We start from the raw sequence: 15,023 nt of genomic DNA on the forward strand, positions 1-15,023 counted from the left end.
TTAAAAATTACTATGCATGATGTGCTGTTTTATTTTTTACTAAGAAACAGTTGACCATACTCTGTACAGTTGAAAATCAAGTTTAATATCTTTAAATGTATAACAGTATAAAAATCATTTGAAATTGTTGGCTGCTTCTAATTTTAATTTCTAAATAGCGCCATTCTTGTGTGCCTGTTGCTTTATCTCTGAAACTGGCAAGGGATCAGTGTAATATACAATATGCTGAAACCAGATTTCATTCCTCTTTTCCAGTCCTGCTTCAAATATTACATGAGCGATGACATCAGCAAGGATGCAGATGGGATGGACGAACAGTGCAGGTCTGAACGGCGTTACCACCATCGTTATGATGCGTACAAATTTCTGACTTGGAGCAGCTCGGCATTTAAGTTGGACGTTCTGGGTTTATTTTTGCGGAATGTCCGAGGCTGCGCTCACTGCCCGCTGTAGCCCTTTTTCGGAAAACCTGCCTGCATCCATCTCGCATCGCGGTTAATCAGGGCAGGATAATTAAAAGTTTCCTGTCCGAGCATTTTCAACAGAAGGAAAACAGCAGCTATACAACACTGAGTAATACATTAGTAGCTACCAGAGGCTCGGCGTGAACATATTTGACTTGCATACATATGAGATTCTTAGTCATATTGCCTGTTTAGAGTTGCCAACTCACATTGGGCACCCGCCATCATTTGTACGTGTTTTATTAATTTAATATCACCAAAGTGCTTTATAGGAAACATACTGAATTTCAAGCCTCTCTCTGGATGTATCTGCAGAAGTTTTGCAGAAATTAAGTGTAAGTTACCATGGTGTGTTTTCCTGCCATTTCATGTTGATGCTGTTTATCCAAAAGGTTGCTTCTCTGCAGTTAAGATGAGAATGATCATGCCTTATCTGCAGCGTCGTCAGAGTCTCCAAAAAGCCTCTTTGCCATTCCCCCCCCCCTTTCTTTCTAATAAAAGTAGTTCTTCTCATTCTGCAGGTGGTGTGCCGAGGGGGGGAACCTGATCTGCTGTGACTTCTGCAGTAACGCCTTCTGTAAGAAGTGCATCCTGCGTAACCTAGGCCGCAAGGAGCTGTCAGGTATCATGGACGAGGATAGCCAGTGGTACTGCTATGTCTGCAGCCCGGAGCCCCTGCTGGACTTGGTGACCGCATGCAACAGCGTGCTGCAGAACCTGGAGCACCTGTGGTACCAACACCGCAAGCGTTCCAAGGCGGAGCATGAGAAGTCTGCTCGGGAGTACGGCACGCCCAAGCGCACGCCGAAGGAGAAGGCCGCGCTCAACGGCAGGGAGCATGGCGTGGACGGCCTCAGTTCCGGCACCCTGACGTTCTCCTACAAAGCGCTTAAGGTACCGAAGGAGCTGGCTAAGAAGACCAAGAAGCTAATTGAAACCACGACGGGCCTGAACAATACATTTGTGAAGTTCATTCAGCAGGGCTCCCAGGACCAGGGAACGAATGTGGTCAGGCTGAGGCACCTGAAGGCATTCAGGTCAGTACTGGAAGACCTGAAGAAGGCCCACAGTGCCATGGAGGTAGCCTTGGAGAAGGAATTTAGAGACCTTGAGCTGCAGAATGGGCAAGAGAAGGCAGCAACCTTGATATCACAGAGGCAATGTATGGATGGGGAGACTGAGGTTGCTGACACCTCCGACAATCATGTTGGAGAACAAGACTGTGTGAATAATTTAGCAGAAGCTGCTGGCGAGTGTTGTGAGGATGGTAGAGCCGGGCATACTGACTCAGATGTCGAGATGAAGGGAAGCCCCGATTCTTCACCCCAGAAAGTTCTAGAAGTCCCAGAAGAAAGCCAAGCCAAAGAGAAGGGTGCAGACTCTGAGAAGGACACGGACTGCAATGAGGAGTCTGCATCAGCGGGCGATGCGTCCGACGACAAAGATATTGTCTCGGTCCCGGTCTCTGTGCCTGACGAGCTTTTTGAGATGATGGAGGCTGCTGCGGACTCCTCAGGGGTGGCAGAGAGGAATGAGCTCATTGTGACCAAAAGTAGGAAGTCCTCAAGGTCATCTGCCACCCGTGGGAAGTCCCCCGATTCAGCAAAGGGTGCCCCGGCCAAAGTTACTAAAAGTCTAGTGGTGAAACTGACTCCTGTACCTCTCAAAGGATCTCCGGAATCCAGCTTGGAGATCAAGGAGGCGAACACGAGTGAAATAGAAGAGCCAGTGGCTTCTGAGCAGGAGGCTGATGGAGACGTGGACGGGGCTCAGTTGCAGGAGGAAGGTTCGGAGAACAGACGATCGCCGCGGGTGAAGACCACACCCCTGCGGAAACCGGCCGACAGCAAGAGCCGGCCCGCCCAGTCTCAGGACAACAGCGCCAGTGACACGGACAACGAGGGATCCGCAGAGGTGGAAGCCCCCCAAAACGGGGAGGAGAACACGGCAGAGTGGGAGAGTAAACCGAAGAGAGCCGCGGCCTCCTCCAGCAGGGCAGATGACTCGGACTCTGACGAGATGCCAGCAGTTTTGCTCCAGACGGCTGCCATGATGCGCAGCTCGGACGTAGGGGAGAGTGGGGACGAAGTCACGCCCAAAAGTGTCCGAAAGTGCCTGTTCCAGATCAACAAGAAGACGTCGCAGTCGAAGGAGAGGAAGGCCACAAAGCGCAAGCTAAAGCACGGATCCTCAGACTCAGACCAGGGCGACAAAAAAAGCACATCAAAGAAGGCTGCCAAGAAGATGAAGGAGAAGGGCTCCGACTCCTCAGACTCAGACCTGGAGAAGGAGATCAAGAGTCTGAGCAAACTCAACACCGTCAAGAAAAGACTCCTCCGAGAAAAGAAAAAAGACGACGAGGAGTCTGATGGGGGGAAAGATGAGAAGCCGTCAGCGAACGTGGCGAAGGAGAGGAAGAGGCCAGAGGGGGCGAAACGCCGACCGAAAGCCAAGAGCACTGCGAGAAAGTCAGCTTCATCTTCCAGTGAAGAGGACGAGGGAAACGAAGACTCTGGAGATGACAGTGGCGACCAGCAGAAGATCAAACCCATCACAGAAGAGGTGATGGCGATGGCCACAGAAACATTCCAACAGTCTTCAGGTGAGGCGGCATGCTCTGCTGACTTCAGCGAGTCACCTACAAGAGTCAAATGCTTGAACTTTGTACAGGAGCACAAAAAGCAATAATGTACCAATGTCTGGTATTGTCTGCTAATGAAACTTAGTGTCTCTTGAGGGAAAGTCAACCTTTAGAAGATGTGAATTATCAGCTGCCCGTAAAAACACCTATAAAAAATCGTTTATCTTAATTAACTAAAACGAATAGCCACTTACCACCTAGTCATGAAATAACCCTGAAGAACAGAAGTTCTGAAGCAGAAGAACGTCAAGACTTTTAATACAGGATGCTTTGATGTTCACTTGATGTCATGCTTACCCTGTAGGTGATGAGGCCGAGATCAAGCCTGAACCAATATTAATGGCTGACGAGGATGATGACCCAGAGAACAGGTATGATTCTGAAGAAGAGAACGTGGGAATTAATGGACAGGCACCATTTCCAAGAAACTTAATTTACTTTCCGCACAGCTTGAAGCATTATAATTTTGTAGTGCACCATTACCTATTGCAAGGTTTCTCAACCCAGTCCTCGGGGACCACCAGACGGTCCACGTTTTTGCTCTCTCCCAATTGGCAGGGAATTGGGAGAGAGCAAAAACATGGACCGTCTGGTGGTCCCCGAGGACCGGGTTGAGAAACCCTGACCTATTGAGTATATTACAGTGAATATGTTTGCCTACAGTCATTGAGGAGAAGCTCAGATCTTCTTGTTAAAGATGGTAGATCCTGTCTTTGTTTTTAAAAACAATAAACCAGGCAGTCTAGAGCAGGCAAGCTAACATCTGCTGGCTCTCTGAGTTTGGTGGACATGCTTTTAGCTGGAAAATCTCCTGGATATTGTTATGCCGACTAACTGGACAGTTAACTGGAAGGGTGAAATCGGTTGAAATGCAGGAGTGAGAAGGTTAGTTATGAAACACTGGCCGACATGCGAAAAAAGTAATAATAATAAAATTATCCCATATAAGTTATGTTCATTAACCAGTTGCCTCACAGGTTTTGGGTTGTTTGCAGAGATATATGTCATAATGAGCGAGCAGAAATAATTCAGTCCAAAATTTCATATTCTGCTGTTAATTACCTTCCATTGTTTACTGTGTGGTGATGTGTATTGTTATGGACTCGTATTTCAGAAAGACGTGGGTGCGTTGGGTGTTGAAATCGAGGAGACCAGGGCAAGTCTTTATTTTACAGTGCATACCGCTAATCGGGCAGCTCAAAATCCTATCAGGAAAGATTGTAATCAGCAGCCCTGCTAATTTTATACACATGAATGGATTTTAAAAATATATACGTGTAAGCATTTTTAGTGAAGGCGAGATTGATTAAAATGGCTAGTTTTGTATAAACATATAAATGAGATTTTTGTGAAATGAAGGCAGGTGGACCACTCAGTGCTGGGCGTTTTACACAGCTGCAGTCAGACCATGTTATATCGTCTCGTAACTCTGCCACTAGCCGTCTGCTTTACAGTGATTTACTGGCGCTCCGGTCTGGGCCGTGAAAAGCCCCATATCAGCAGTTTGCCAGCAGCCCCGAAAGGTGCGACCCGCTGTGGTTCGTAGCTGTCTAAAGTGCTGAGTCTTCATTGCTCAGTGCTGTAATCAAAGTGTGGATTAATGCCAGTCGACTTCCTGCCGATATCAAGAGTTTATTCTGCTGTTATGCACATTTTATATACCTTATCTTGGACTGGGTATCTTGTCGTGTCACAAATTTTGTATTTGCTGTTTTTTTTTTCCTTTCCATTTTTATCTTATAAAATCAATTGTAAATGTAATTTAAATTGGATTACGTTTAAAGTGGTCCTTTTGCCGATTTGTAAGGTTTTCATCTGTGTTTCGGATTAGTGTACACTAAAAATACCCCCTTATATTTAATATGTGTTAGTAAGTAATAATCATACCATTATGTGGCTAACTACAGTATATAACATACTGCTTTGGTTCATAGTTTGTTTTTCCAATAGGATGTTTTTAGTATTTGTGAAGCCAGTCTAAGCACCTGCAGTTCTCTAAAGTGATTTATCATTTTCTCGTTTAATCAGATATGTTGCCCCCTGCTATTCATCAACATGACCTAATTCACAAGAACTGGGGGGGAACTAAGGGCAAAAAAACATACTCCCAAAACCAGGTTTTAACAAATTGCCCACCAGAGAATCAAAGTAAACTTGTGGGTGCTTTTTAAAGTGATTCTATTAATAGAAAGAAGCTTGTTAGCAGTTGATTCTGCAGGATGAGAATCTGTATGGAGATAATTAGACATTGTTTATCCCAGGAAGATTTAGTATGCGGACAATGTGTGTTTGGAAAACTGTTTACCTCGATGGACATTTTGCAAACGTCGTTTAGAGCAATTTCTCCCTGTTATCTTCCCATAAAGCAAACATTCTCTGGTAACAATGGTGTGTCGGTAATTGCGGCCTCGCATGCATGAAATTTTCATGGCATGCATCAGGAGTACATGAACGAAGCAGGAGGTTGGTCGATTCCAAGAAGGAGTACAATTGTATGTCTGTCTCGCTTTCAGGGGCAAGGAAGGGGGGAAACTGAGCTTGTAACTGTACAGGAGACGGTGAGATCGATAAAGCCGTCTGAGGACTGCAGCATTCTGATGTTGTCATTCCTGTTTCAAAAAGAATCGCCAAGAAGATGCTTCTGGCCCAAATTAAAGCCAACTACTCTTCGGGCGAGGATAGCTCGTCAGACAACGAGGACTCTGAAAAGGAAGACAAGAAGAAAAACAAGAAAGCAGGCGATGAGGAAGAGGGGGGAGATGAGGAAGGTCAGTGATCTCCGATGCCCCCTTGCGGTTGTCTTGCGGTTGTCTTGCTTTAATCAGTGATGCTTTTGTGCTGATCACAGGGGGGAATTAAGGGGTAGCATTCAATAATGCAATTATAAGACTAATGAATTGAATGTTCATAAAATTTAATTGCAAGATAGATGTATTTTGAAGTTATGCATTCTAGAAAATTAATGAGATTGTTTTGAAATGTATAGCGCTAATGGCATTGTGGTGTAATTAGTAAGGACTTTTCAGCTGAAAAGTCAGGAGGGGCCCTAGTGCAGAGACCCAAGACGTTTGACCTAAACTGCTCTGTTATATATTCCACCAGTTTTACACTGGTGAGCTGCTGAATGCAGATATGCCCAACATGTTAAACGTGTGCGTGCTTTTTGCCCCTTGGGCCAGCATGCCAGTCCAAAAACTGACCGCATTGTTGAATCCAGAAAGCATTGCCTAACTGCTCTGCTAGGTACTCTCTGCAGACGAAGGTGAAATGTTTCCCTACCTATGATTCTGCTAGGGTACTTTCCACACTGTACATTATTTTCAGTACTTCCTTTATTCCATAGACTTGCGGTCGAGCACCAGTACCTAAAGCTCCAAACAGACCGAGGTATTTCTCTGGAGATCCCAACTTTAATTGCGATATAGTTAGAAGAACAGATACTACAAGATCAGGATAGCATAACAAGAAATAAAATAATATTTTAGATAATATAATAGAGCAGCACAGTACTGGAAATTTTCGTGATGTGATTTTATTCTAATTAATAAATATTGGAGTATTTATAAAAAAAAAATTGGAGTTCAAGATACATTTTTTATAAACCCATCTAAATGATTTAAATTGCAAGGATGATAACGATGGTCTCGAAGAGCACATACAGTGCTTATGCAAAAGCAGTGGAGGTAAATCACTTAAACTGCAAAACTTAGAAAGTTGTTTTTCCTATGACAAAGTAAAAATGGTTTAATGAGACTTAAACTCCTTGTGCTATATTGTCCGTATGGAATTGAAGGTATGAAAAAGCCTGATCTTAATGTACCTGACTAGCGATGTAAGATATGCATTTGCATAACATGCAGTATTAGTATTAATACTGCCCTATAATATACTACGGCCATTTTCCGATTTCATTCGACTCCGTTACCAGTTTTTACGCCAGTGGAAAACCAGCACCTTGGAGGTACCGTACGTTTGGTACCTTCTTGAGATACCAACAGTATAGTACCTGCTGCAGTGGAAATGTGTCCATAGCTTGTGCTGAACACCAGCAAGTGACACCATTGGAAATGTGCTCTTTAGTGTAAATCTGCCTTAAAACTCAACATGAAAGTAATTTTGTCTCAGCTCTATGATGAAATATCATTTCTTATTGGTCATTTGTAATGAATAGAATAGTCTCGAAATTCACATGGAACAGCTTGTACTGTATCTCTGAGTAATTTATGGTTAAAAAACATGTTCCTTCGGGGTCATTTTCCTTTAAAGCTGATATTCTATTGTATATCGTCATCTATGTTTCTATTGCTCATTTTTTAGAACAGTCTTTTTGGATAATGATATTAACAAAGCACTACTGACAGTAATATCCTGCATATTTTTATATTAACATTCCAGCTGATGTATCTATAAAGACTGCATTCAGTTATTCTGCCATAGGGTCATAGCATGTGGTTGCTAATGTTTAACCAGCTTTGCTGACAGAGAGGCGCGCTTGGTTAACCAAGGGCTTATGAAATAATGAGGCAGTCATTTTCACGTCACACAATTTTAAATTTTTTTTGTCTTGCAATTTTGGCAAGAAAATCGGGTGACGGGTGAGATGTGTTTTGCGGTGCAGGACGGCCCCGTTTCCAGTGTCTTTGATCGCCTAGGCATCTTCAGCTGGGGCAGACAACCGTTAGCACTCCGTGTTCACCAGACCGGAGTCGCGGTGTAAAATCCACATGGACCGTGCAGATTCGGGAGGGATCCGCATCCGATTTAATAATCCCTTCAATAATGTTGCCATTGCAATGTCCTTTACCTGTCAAGTCCGGCAGCTGGAAGGGGAGCGTAAAAGTGGACTGTCTGGCAGGGAGAGAGCAAAACCGTGAACCATATGTGGGTCCCCAAGGACCGTGTTGGGAAACACTGTTGTAAGGAATCATATGGTATAACCCATAAACGAAATGCTTAACCAGAACTGACTGGGTGAAAATAGCCAGGTGTTGATTGGTTCCATAGTAGCTGAATATAAGTCTTTAAGGGATCGAAGAGCTGTAGAATTTGTACTCTAAGATGAATGTCATGATCACGGTCTTGTCGCACTGCTGCCTGGGGGAGTCCTGAGGCCCGGCGCGGGTCGGGCCATAATGTCCCTCTCTGGTGGCTGCCACTAAGACCTCCGCTTGTCCCTGCAGAGAACGAGGCATCTGACTCGGGCTCCGACTCCGACGTGGATGTGAAGAAGACGCGCCACCGACACCGTCTCCTCCGCCACAAGCTGTCGCTGAGCGAGGGCGAGTCCGGGGACGAGAAGCCTGCCGGCAAGGCCAAGAAGGAGGGCAAGAGGAAAGCCCGAAGGAAGGGTAGGCGAGGAGCGTCCTCTGCGGCTCTCAGCGGGCACTGCGCCCTCGTGCTCCTTCAAGGGACCACCTGCCATAAATATCCCACATTAGTAGCACCAGTGGCACCTTCCAGCTGATTTACTGGTCTTGCTGGTCTCACCGGTCCTTTCAATTCACTCCGATAGTGAGCAGCGATGACACCGCCGATTCTGACTTCGAGGAGTCCGACGGGTCAGCCCAGAGCGGGGCGACAGGCATGAGCGAGGAAGTCAGCGAATCCGATGAGGGCAATCGTCGAAAGACGAGGTGAAAACTCCCGCCTCACCCCCCCCCCCCCCCCATGCCACCAGCTCTACCACCCCGCAGGCCAGCTCTCAGCATCCCTCATTTCTCCTCTGCCAGCAGTTCTGTCAGCGTCATGCCCACAGCTGTGCTAAATTACCGGCTGCGGGTTTACTGTAAATTCATGAATAATCTCTTACCGCAAGTGAACTTCTTCTCCCCCAATTGGCTTTCCAGAAACTGCCGAGTACACAAGCTGCTCTTGTGACATTTCCGCCACAAGGTGGCTGCATTTCTCAGATTTTGAAACGGAATTAGAGCCCAGCCTCGTCACCGGTCATATTCCTCACACTCAGCCTTACGGCAGAGAGGGATTTAAGTTCTGGCTGTTGAGTTTTTCGTTACTCAAAATCAACCGCCCTTCAGATCATCAAAGAAGGCGGGGGAGGAAAACCAGCGGAGCTACCACCAGAAGAAGAAACGACGCCGCATCAAGGTGCAGGATGACTCCTCCAGTAACGAGAAGGTAGTGCAGGGTATTCTGGGAAATGGGGTGGGGTTTAGGTGGCAGCAGGGCCACATCCTGTTGATGATGCGTCGCATTCCCCCTCCCCCCAGAGCGGCTCCGGTGAGGAGGATGGGGACAAGGAAGACGATGCCGGCGATGATGATGATGACGACGAGTCGAAAAGCACGCCCAAGGGCCGAAAGAAGATCCGTAAGATCCTTAAGGACGACAAGCTGAGGTCAGAGACCCAGAACGCCCTGAAAGAAGAAGAGGAGAGGAGGAAACGCATCGCGGAAAGGGAGCAGCTGAGGGAGAAGCTGCGAGAGGTCAGTGGGGCAAACACTTCTGCTCATGTAGGACCACAGGTCCTGGAAGATACTTAGAGAGCCATCAAAAACTTATGATGAGAAGGGAGAAGCCCTTCTGGCATGAAATGAAGGTGAACCCAGCCCCATGGTGCTGTCCCACTGAGCCCCGGTATCTACCATGCAGGTCATCGTGGTGGAGGAGGCCTCCCAGGTTCCCTGCCCCATCACCACCAAGCTGGTGCTGGATGAGGATGAGGAGACCAAGGAGCCGCTGGTCCAGGTCCACAGGAACCTAGTGACCAAGCTGAAGCCCCATCAGGTCGACGGTGAGTAGCTTCTGCTGAGGTCTCTGACCTTGACACCGCTGCCGTTTCCTCATTAAGGCACGAAATCCTTTTAAAAGGTGCTCTGTGCTTCACGAATCTCCCTAGGGACTCGTCGCTTAGCGTCCCTATCGATATCCCACGTTTAAATACTGAATCGGCTCCCAGGCACGTGGGGTGGATCCATACGGATTGCAGTTCTCTGATTTTGATCACAGGAGCCTGTTCTGTTCCCTTCCGTGTCATTGTGTCACCACAGGAGTACAGTTCATGTGGGACTGCTGCTGCGAGTCTGTGAGGAAGGCGAAGAAGGCATTTGGCTCGGGGTGCATCCTGGCCCACTGCATGGGTCTGGGAAAAACTCTGCAGGTGAGGCAGCTCGCCTACTGAAGTGCAGTTCACTCAACTGCCACTAGAGTGCAGCTGCACTTTAAGTGACAGAAACAGCATCGTGTGTATCCGTCAGTGGCACACCGTGTTAGTAATTAGTAGGGGCGTTAGTCATGTGATACCGCGCCGCTCTTGCCCACCAGGTGGTGACCTTCCTGCATACCATGCTGCTGTGTGACAAGCTGAACTACAGCACCTCCCTGGTGGTGTGCCCGCTCAACACTGTCCTCAACTGGTTAAACGAGTTTGAGAAGTGGCAAGAGGGCATGAAAGACGAGGAGAGCCTGGAGGTCTGTCGGGGAGCCGCTGTTATGTTACTCTGTATCTTTCCTGATGTAGCAGTGCTGTATGCAAAACGAACGATCACGCAAAACGAACAATCACGCAAAACGAACAATCACGCAAACACACTTTTGGTTTAACTCGGGCATAATGTCGTCCATTCGCCTTCTACCCACTTAACCTTGTTCTGGATTATATGCGGGGTTTGGGGTAATCGGTGTGCACTGGGGGTTAACTGTGTGCAAGACTGGGGTACACCCTGGATGGAATGTGAGTTCATCGCAAGGCACAACCAGTCACCAAGAACACGGGTAATTTCGAGACCCCAATTATCCAAGCCGTATGCCTTTGAGGAAACCTGAGTACCTGCCGGAAACCCACACGACACAGGGAGGTCATGCAGACTGTAACCCCCGACGCGGGACCTCTGAGGCAGCAGTTCTGCACGATGAGTCACTCTGCTGTCACACCTGATGTCATGTTTAAGTATAATGAGCCTAGTCAAGTTCCTCAGATCCCTAATAGATTGTAATTTAGGGGATAAAAGCGCAACGTTTGTGTTCTGCACTTAAGGAACAATAATAATAGTCTAATTTAATGTCTGCGGGTTAATATAAAATCACCACAGGCTTCTGGCTTCCGGCGTGATTTTGAAGTGACTAAGATACATATCTGACATCACAGCCTCATTAGGATATGGTTTAACAGGGCTGGGGAAATGGTAAAAAGATAATTACAGGCTTGGAGAGAAACCCCTTTCTACACCTCAACTTCCTCTTTAAAAATATCATCCAACCACCTTCCATATTCGCTTATCCGGTACACGGTTGCCTGGAGATACCCTGGTGCAGGTTCCCCGCGATGAAATTTGCTGTGTAATTTTGTAAATTGCTGGCCCCCCCTTCAGTCTGCCAGGGTATCCACACCCCTACTGTTCCCCTGTTTATGGTAACTAGAACTCATTTGCTGCTAGTGTCACACGTAATTTTATCTAGTGATCTCATTGGCTTCTGTCCAGGGTGTACCCTGTCTACCGTGTGCGTTGTGGGACATCTAATAGAAGGTATGACGGATGGATAGTTGGATGGATTAGCTCATGCTAATCTGGTTAACACTGGTTAGCGTGCATCCTATAGCACATGCTAATGGTCCTCTGCATGCCAGGTGACTGAGCTGGCCACGGTGAAGAGGCCGCAGGAACGTGCCTATGCCCTGCAGCGCTGGCAGGAGGAGGGCGGAGTCATGATCATTGGCTACGAGATGTACCGCAACCTGACGCAGGGGAGGAACATCAAGAGCAAGAAGCTCAAGGAGATCTTCCATAAGACGCTGGTAGACCCAGGTACCGTGTGGGCAAGCCGGTGGTGCGGGAGCATCTCATCCAGGCCGGTCCCCATCCAAGCCTGAGCATCCCTGACCTCCTCTTGTTCCGTCTCCCAGGCCCGGACTTCGTTATCTGCGACGAGGGGCACATCCTGAAGAATGAAACCTCCGCCATATCCAAAGCCATGAACTCCATCAAGACGCGACGGAGAGTGGTGCTGACGGGAACGCCTCTGCAGAACAACCTCGTCGAGTGTGAGTACAAGAGAGAAATCCGGAGGCATGGAGCTTGAGTGGGAATCACTCAAGGATATCTGCTGAAGTCTTCCTATACCTATACACTATACGCACAGTGCACTTTTCCATCGCACCAAGTACGGTACTTTTGGTACGTTCGCTTTTCCAACGACTTCTGGTCGAGTACCAGTAACAAAAGTACCAGTACCGATCGTGCCAAACCAGCTGTGGTACCTCTTTGGTACTTTGTCGAAGTACCAAAGGTACGTTACCTGGTGCAGTGGAAAAACGCCCATATACTCGGATGTATACTGCTCCTGTAGCCCACCCAGTAGGACATTGCGTCAATAACACAGAGGCTGTAGGTCTGAATCCCAGGGAGCACCCACAAACTGACCTTCCCTCTTTTGTAAGTTGTTTGGAAAAAAGCATCATAAGCACTTGTCTAGTGTAAGGACACGATGGACCTAGATCCTGTCTTGCAGGGCACAAGGGACAGCATGGTTGAGTCTACACATCAACTCACCTACTTGGTTCAAACCCACACATGCGATTTCCGCACACAGAGCTGCCTTGTACATGGATGCTTATAGCAGTGCCTGTATGTATTTGCGGTAAGGCTTGTGAGTGGTGCTCTGAAGGAATGGCTCTCCCCAGACCACTGCATGGTGAGCTTCATCAAGGAGAACCTCCTGGGCTCAGTCAAGGAGTTCCGCAACAGATTCGTCAATCCCATCCAGAACGGCCAGTGCGCTGACTCCACGCCGGTGGACGTCCGCGTCATGAAGAAGCGCGCCCACATCTTGTACGAGATGCTGGCAGGGTGCGTGCAGGTGAGGCCCGCCCCTCTCCCACTGACCTTACGACCTTACAAATCATCATGCTTCCACCAAAGGTAACCTTATCCCGTGGCCAGGCGAACATAAGCGCGGGCTGGGAAACATTGGTCTACGGTGTATTTCATTGTTTACCAGACCTCGGCTTTTAAAGCCCTCAGCTAGGGGGATTTTTAATGAGCTAGTGTCCCAGACTGAGGGCTCCCCTTCTCGCTGGCAAACGGGAGTATGACTTTGGGTGTTGATGGCATTCTTAAGTTCACCGGCATGTGACTGCTGCTGCCCCCTAATGGGCGTGTCTGTTTACGTCGTGCTGCAAATACCTCATCTATCCCGTTATTTTTCACATATCACAATATATCTTCACGCGAGTCTCCCGGCCCTTTGTTCTTGCCGCCGTCTGCGTGCAGTAGTGCGTTTCGCTCTCTTGGCGCTTCCCTAGTCTGGCACTCTGCCAGTCGTTTTGTCAAGCTATGGGGAAAAAACATATCGGTTCAAAGGTGTCCTCTGAGACTGGGAATATCGGTATTTGGGGGAAACCAAAAACAACAGCTGGGGCTCCTGGCCAGAGGTTAAATAATTTTTTAATGGTGCTTTTGTTATCTGGAATTAAGGTACACAATCATTTAATAAAAATTATGAAACAGTTTTACCTGTCAATTGATATAGAAGTACACATAGAAGCGTATTATGTATAATCACACACAAGACTTTCTATATATATTACATATGTTATGTTATATGCTGTGTGTGTTATAAGCGCCCACTTCCCTAATTGTTCTCAGTTTCCGTACCTAGCACTGACCTCCTGTTGTACCCTGTTTGCCACCCCCCGTCTCTCCCTGCCCCCACGGTCTCATTCCCCCCTCCCCCCAGAGGCGAGACTACACGGCCCTGACCAAGTTCCTCCCGCCGAAGTACGAGTACGTGCTGGCAGTGCGCGTGACGCCCATCCAGTGCAAGCTGTACCGCTATTACCTGGAACACTTCACAGGTAGCGGCCCGTGGATAGTGGCCTGCCGTCCTTCTGTCTGTCCGTTCATGTTTGATGCAAAGGCTGTTACTGAAGACTGCCTTCCTTACACAGTTTCTGGGTCATGGTTGATTCCCCCACCCCCCCATTACGTGTCATACACGCTGTCATCATCCAGGCTTCCTGGCACCAAAAGCCTCCAGTGTGAACCGGGTTCTGATTTTAACCCCGGCGTCTGGGAATTTGGGTCGGGTGTGAGGTTTGCCTCTGTGCCGTGGGCTGCAGTTTAGAGTTGAATTTGGGATCTTAGAACATGTCCAGGGTTAATTTGCGTTACAGGTGAAGGCGACGCTGTATTTATCCTGATGTTTAGCCTATGTTACAGCTTTATTTGTTTTTAAGCGTCTTTGTGGGTATGGTGATGTTATGGTTTAGTCATGCGTCTATGTGATGGTTGTTTTGTGCTTTTTCTCGTTGTGAGTTTTCCTGTGGTAGGTGGTTAGTCATGGGTTTAATTATGTTAAGGGTCTAGTTGTGTTTTGAGTTTAGTAATAGAGTGGGTTTAATTGCTTTGTGAGTTATGAGTCTGTTGTGTTACTGCCGTTTGCGTGCTGCACGCCTGCGTTACCCCGTGTTGCTAGCGGTGAGGTCTCCAGCGGTGGGGCAGCTGGCAAGGCAAGGGGGGCATCATTCACACAGGTTCCCACGTCCCTTTATAACGATGCGCCCTGGGAGAGCCCCCCCCCCCCCCACTCATTAGTCTGCTCCACGTTGAGCCTCCCGCAAGCCCTGACCGTGTTGTGACTGTGAACGAGCCCCGTGAGCTCCCCCCCCCCCCCCACCACCACCTTCCTGGGGACCACCGGGCTGGCACAGTGACCCCCTACCGTTTTAAACATTTCACCGTGGGGAGGAGGAGGGACGTTGGGGTTAGGTCAAGGAACAGATCACTCTGGCCTTATTTTTAATGGACATTCTTCGTTACAAATTGCTCTTTTATTTTAGCCCCAAGTCTGACAAAAACAAGTGTAGCTTCCAAATAAAAGTTGCCCGGCCTTTAATTAGCCCGGGTCTGACGGGGGCCGGTGGTTAGCAGCCGCTCTCCTGTAGCGGTAAATGCTAGTTAGAC

At 47.8% G+C, this 15,023-nt stretch overlaps 1 protein-coding gene across 1 annotated transcript in view; it reads left to right on the forward strand.

Annotated features, from left to right (window-relative positions):
- The window catches only part of atrx (ATRX chromatin remodeler), a 40,006-nt gene that overhangs the window by 7,059 nt on the left and 17,924 nt on the right, over positions 1 to 15,023 (forward strand). The window contains exons 8-22 of the mRNA XM_023816401.2: positions 256 to 323; positions 986 to 3,066; positions 3,410 to 3,476; positions 5,728 to 5,873; positions 8,286 to 8,453; positions 8,618 to 8,738; positions 9,141 to 9,240; positions 9,333 to 9,548; positions 9,715 to 9,856; positions 10,113 to 10,222; positions 10,387 to 10,533; positions 11,690 to 11,867; positions 11,966 to 12,103; positions 12,743 to 12,918; positions 13,798 to 13,915. Of these exons, the coding sequence (XP_023672169.1) occupies positions 256 to 323; positions 986 to 3,066; positions 3,410 to 3,476; positions 5,728 to 5,873; positions 8,286 to 8,453; positions 8,618 to 8,738; positions 9,141 to 9,240; positions 9,333 to 9,548; positions 9,715 to 9,856; positions 10,113 to 10,222; positions 10,387 to 10,533; positions 11,690 to 11,867; positions 11,966 to 12,103; positions 12,743 to 12,918; positions 13,798 to 13,915 (3,976 nt within the window). The remainder of the gene's footprint in view (positions 1 to 255; positions 324 to 985; positions 3,067 to 3,409; positions 3,477 to 5,727; positions 5,874 to 8,285; positions 8,454 to 8,617; positions 8,739 to 9,140; positions 9,241 to 9,332; positions 9,549 to 9,714; positions 9,857 to 10,112; positions 10,223 to 10,386; positions 10,534 to 11,689; positions 11,868 to 11,965; positions 12,104 to 12,742; positions 12,919 to 13,797; positions 13,916 to 15,023) is intronic.

Source organism: Paramormyrops kingsleyae, chromosome 10 (assembly GCF_048594095.1).
Source record: "Paramormyrops kingsleyae isolate MSU_618 chromosome 10, PKINGS_0.4, whole genome shotgun sequence".
Taxonomy (NCBI): Eukaryota; Metazoa; Chordata; class Actinopteri; order Osteoglossiformes; family Mormyridae; genus Paramormyrops; species Paramormyrops kingsleyae.